Raw genomic sequence first — 4,436 nt, forward strand, 5'->3', positions numbered from 1 at the left:
TTCTGTCAGGATGTCACTCCCTGATACGTGCCTCGTCAGCAGCCTCTCTCATTTCGGCCTCATTCAGAACAAGAAGCAGATAGATATTTACTCAGGTACCCTTCCTGTGGGTCAAGAACAGACTGGCCTCCGCTTCCCATCTGGGGTGTCTCTGCCAGTTCAGAAAATTCAGACGTTTTTTTACAATACTTGTTTCAACGATGCAGTCCCCTTCAGTGAGGTCACCTGACCTTCAGGTAGAGACTGGGGTGGGGAGGGGAAGGTCAACGAAAGAAAAAATGCCACCTGGCAAGTCTTTCATTTGCCGGTTCTGGTCCTGTCATGACAGAGCTTGCTCATTCCATCCGCACGTGTTCTCCGGTACAAATAACAGAAAGACCCCTGTGCTGGGTCCTAAGGGGGACGCCAAGTCCCCTCCATCCAGGAGTTCACAGAGCACAGTAACAACAAAACAGCAGAGAGAGCGCAGACTGCGAAGCAGGTACAAACAACAACTCCTCCAGGAGTGCAGGAGGGGCTGCACTTGTGCCGGGATGACCAGGGGAGGCTTCGCTGAGAGGTGCTGATGGCCGGGGCTTCAAGAACTGGTGACCTTTTGAAAGATAAACATTGAGACAAGAGAAGGGGGATAGAATATATTGCTGGTCGACATCAGTGAAAAGCATGAGCTGTGCAGTCATACGTACCTGGGTTCAGGTCCTGGTGCTGCTACTTACTGACTTTGTGGCCTTGGGCAGTCACTTAACCTCTCCGAGCCTTCATTTTCTCATCCCTTAAATGGAGATAATAACAGGTCCTGTCACACAGGTTGTCCTGGAGAGTAAAAGAGATAATGCACCTGGAACATGGTAAAGGTCGCGTTGTGGTGGTGGCTGTCTTATCTCCCTGTGATTCACAGACACAGAAGCAGTGATGACCTTGGCACTGACCTGTATGTACAACAAGATCCCTGTAGGCTCAGAGGAAGATTACAGAACCTTGTTCGGTCAGGTCCTAAAGGAGGTTGTGGAGAACATCGGCACCAGGATCAGAGAGAGTGGCCTCATCGGGAACATCTACAGTACTGGCCTTGCCATGCAGGTGAGGACATCGTTAGGGTCCGTGCCAATAAGATTGGACTGTAGGGTCAAGAGACCAGGCTTCTTCTAATACCTCTCGGAAAGAGCAGCTGGTGTACTTGAGGTCGATTCCTTGTGGTGCCTGGACCTCAGTTTGTCTACTGGTAGAATGGGGTAAGTGTTCATTCCTTCTCACTTCACAAGTAAAATGTGAAAATGAATCGACATGAACTCTTTTCTCTTCCTTGGGAAAAAAAAAAGAAATCCAAATATGTATTGGTTTATTATTAATTACAATCAATTTGTTCATAATAATTATAGATGAATGAAAGTTTGACATATAAAATAATGAATTTTCTGATTCCATCTGGCTGGTCAAGTGTTCTTTTTTCAGCCCTTTATCTTGGCCCAGAAGAAAGACAGGCTTGTATTCAAAATGATTAATGAAAACAGTCTAAAGCAAACTGGACATCGAATCTCGGCCATGCTCTATTTGAATCTTGATCTCATTTCAACCTCACAAAGAACCCTAATAAATGGCAGAGCCAGGTGTGTCTGGTGGCCAAGTCCACACTCAGTCCTATGCTTCCTTAGCACAGATTCCCAGGCTTGGATCCTATAAGATGCTCTTGATATAGCTCTGAATACACCCTCCCCCTGGCCCACCTTGATTAGGGCTGATTAGGGTAACATCATCCTATGGAAGACATACCAGTGACAATGGGGAGAGATAACCAACCAGAATCAGAAACCAAAGGGTCATCTGTGGCCAATTCCTCTAGTCCAAACTATGAAGTTTGTGCTTTCAAGTCTCAAAATTCCCTATGGAATTAATAGAAAAACTACATCATGATTTTCTCAGCTCAGAAAGCCCAGGAAACAGAGACCTGTGGAGTTAAGAAACCAGCTCTAAAGCTAATATAGCTCTGAACTAGTGTTAGAAAAAAAAAAAAAATCCTCCTTGGGGGCTGTGGGAGGGTGGATGGAGACTGGTATTTATATTTCATGCATTAAAAATTAGCAAGGGGTATAAACAGACTAAAAATTAGTTGGTGTTAAACATCCCCACTCTAGTCTATGGCCATGCCATCCTGAACAAGCCCCATCCCGTCTGATCTCGGAAGCTAAGCAGGGTTGGGCCTGGTTAGTATTTGGATGGGAGACCACATAGGAAGACCAGGTGCTGTAGGCATTAAAAGAAAAAAAAAATCCCCACTCCAATGTGCCACGTACAGGAGCAACCAGTGAGAACAAAGCCAGTTTCTGTCATGTCACGGTCAGCGAAATTTTGCCATGGAATAACACTCTTCTGGTACCATGGCTGAATCATACAAGACCGATCCCGGGCTCAGGTCTAGAAAGCTGTGTGGAGGAACAAAGGCAGTCTGAAAGGGACATAAGAAGGGCCTTAGTTATGACTCACTTAGAATAACCTTGCTTCACCTGAGTGCAAGACAGAAGTGTTTGCTTCTGTCTAATGTGTTTGCTTTGGCTAATGTGGTTTGTGAATTCTGTTTGGGATTTTATCGCCTGCAGGGTACACTCTGATAAGCTGTTCATGAGAATTAAAGCTTTGCCTATGAAAAGACAGGACCTCATCCATACCCAGATAACCCAGGCCACGTGGATTTCTTGCTGGTTAATGATACAAAGCCTCCCCCTCCTTGCTTATGTCCCATATTTGGAGTTTACCCAGACAGCCTGAAGTCTGAAACCACTGAATGTGTCTAATCCGAATGTCTAATATGTAACCTTTTTCTAATCCAAAATGTTCTGTTCTGCTGTAGAAAAGTAAAGGGCTCTGGAGCTATAACTACTTAGATTTAAATCCCAGATCCGCCACTGTCTTAGGCAAATATTGAATTTATCTGAATTTAATTTCCCCCATAACAAGGATGCAAAGGTATTAAAAAAAACACACCACAGGCACAACGTAGTGTTGAATAATTGTTCACAGTCTCTCCCAGCAGAAGAGGGGTGACATAAATCTTCCTATTCAGCCTTTACTCACCATCCTCCAGGATATCAGTGCCTCTCAAGTGGCATAGGCCAGCGGTCCCCAACCTTCGTGGCACCAGAGACTGGTGCTCCTATGACGATCAGAGGCGGATTTGAGGCAGGGATGCTGGCGCTGGGGAGTGGCTGCAAATACAGATGAAGCTTTGCTGGCTCGCCAGCCACGCATCCCTTGCTGTGCGGCACGGTTCCTAACAGGCCGCGGACTGGTACCAGTCCGCGGCCTGAGGGTTGGGAACCCCTGGCCTAGGCCACCCACATTGCTTCCCAAAGGCACTCATGAGGCCTTTCCTCTGTTCCAGAGTTTCTACTCTTTCTTCCATCGATATGCTAACGTGTTCAAGATTCCTGTGACAGGAACTTGACTTGGAAAGGCATCTGATAAAGCTGGGTTATTAACGCAGTTATCGGTGACTTCTCGCAGCTTCACGTTCACTTCTCTCTAGAGAGCTGGTGTTGGACGTGCGTTATCTCAAGGGGATACACCTCGCTTAGTGGGATTTGTGGGGTGAATATGGCCGGCAGACAAGGCATGGCTGCTGAGGAGTACCTGCCTGGTGCTCCCAAACCAAAAAGGGGGCTCTGGCAAGAGCCCTGGTTCAAGGCCACCAAGGTTAATGGAGGTTAGCAGTGATGGTTGTGTCTGTCCAAACTGCCTAGTTGCTCATGGTACTGCCTCTGGCTCCCAGAGCCATTTCTGACTCTCCTCTCCCTTCTCCCATATCCCATCTCAAGCTCCAGATAAATCAGTCATCAGCGATGTCAGCCCATTAACAACGCTCTGGTGGCCGTGGTCATCACAAGCGTAAGGGGAGGGAGGTGGTCATGATAGCTTATCTGCCACACAGTACAAAATGACTGTGCGCATCATCCCATCTGAACCCCAAATGACACCCCCTAAAGCAGGCAGGAATTTTGGTTTCTATTTTACCCATGAGACATAAAATTCAACAAAGTAGAATGAGTTCCTTGTGTCTTGAAATCAAGTCTCGTTTTGCAAATAACAACCACTCAAATAATTTTTGCTTAAGAAAATGGGGACTTACTATTTTACATAAACTGGGGCATCCAGGGCTGGATTAGGTGATGTCAGGATGAATCAGAATAAAGGGCTCAAATCATATCAGGGACCGTTCTTCTCTTCATCTCCCACCCCCGGTATTTTATCATTCTCTCCTGCTCCATAGCTTTTTCCAAGTGGCTGAGGGAGATGGTCACCAGCGGCTCAGTGCTCACTCAGACAGTACCAGCCGAATTACCCCAGCGGAAGGGAAAAAGGCTTCTCTCTTCCAGTGTCTGTATATCAGGGAAAGACTCTATTGGTACATGTGCCCACCAATCACTGTCACCAAGAAGGTGGCA

At 46.6% G+C, this 4,436-nt stretch overlaps 1 protein-coding gene, 1 long non-coding RNA gene and 1 pseudogene across 2 annotated transcripts in view; 2 read left to right on the top strand and 1 right to left on the bottom strand.

The window, feature by feature from the left end:
• Positions 1–4,436, top strand: part of GIF (gastric intrinsic factor) — a 16,102-nt gene that overhangs the window by 4,320 nt on the left and 7,346 nt on the right. The window contains exon 6 of the mRNA XM_023522889.1: positions 899–1,080. Within this exon, the coding sequence (XP_023378657.1) occupies positions 899–1,080 (182 nt within the window). The remainder of the gene's footprint in view (positions 1–898; positions 1,081–4,436) is intronic.
• LOC111731298 lies at positions 474–1,139 on the bottom strand. The gene is made up of 3 exons (XR_002777064.1): positions 930–1,139; positions 687–813; positions 474–592 (listed from the first exon to the last, which is right to left on the bottom strand). It is a non-coding gene; the product is annotated as an uncharacterized LOC111731298 (long non-coding RNA).
• LOC111731305 lies at positions 2,132–2,250 on the top strand (annotated as a pseudogene).

The sequence above is a fragment of the Pteropus vampyrus genome, unplaced genomic scaffold, assembly GCF_000151845.1.
Source record: "Pteropus vampyrus isolate Shadow unplaced genomic scaffold, Pvam_2.0 Scaffold360, whole genome shotgun sequence".
NCBI classification, from domain to species: domain Eukaryota; kingdom Metazoa; phylum Chordata; class Mammalia; order Chiroptera; family Pteropodidae; genus Pteropus; species Pteropus vampyrus.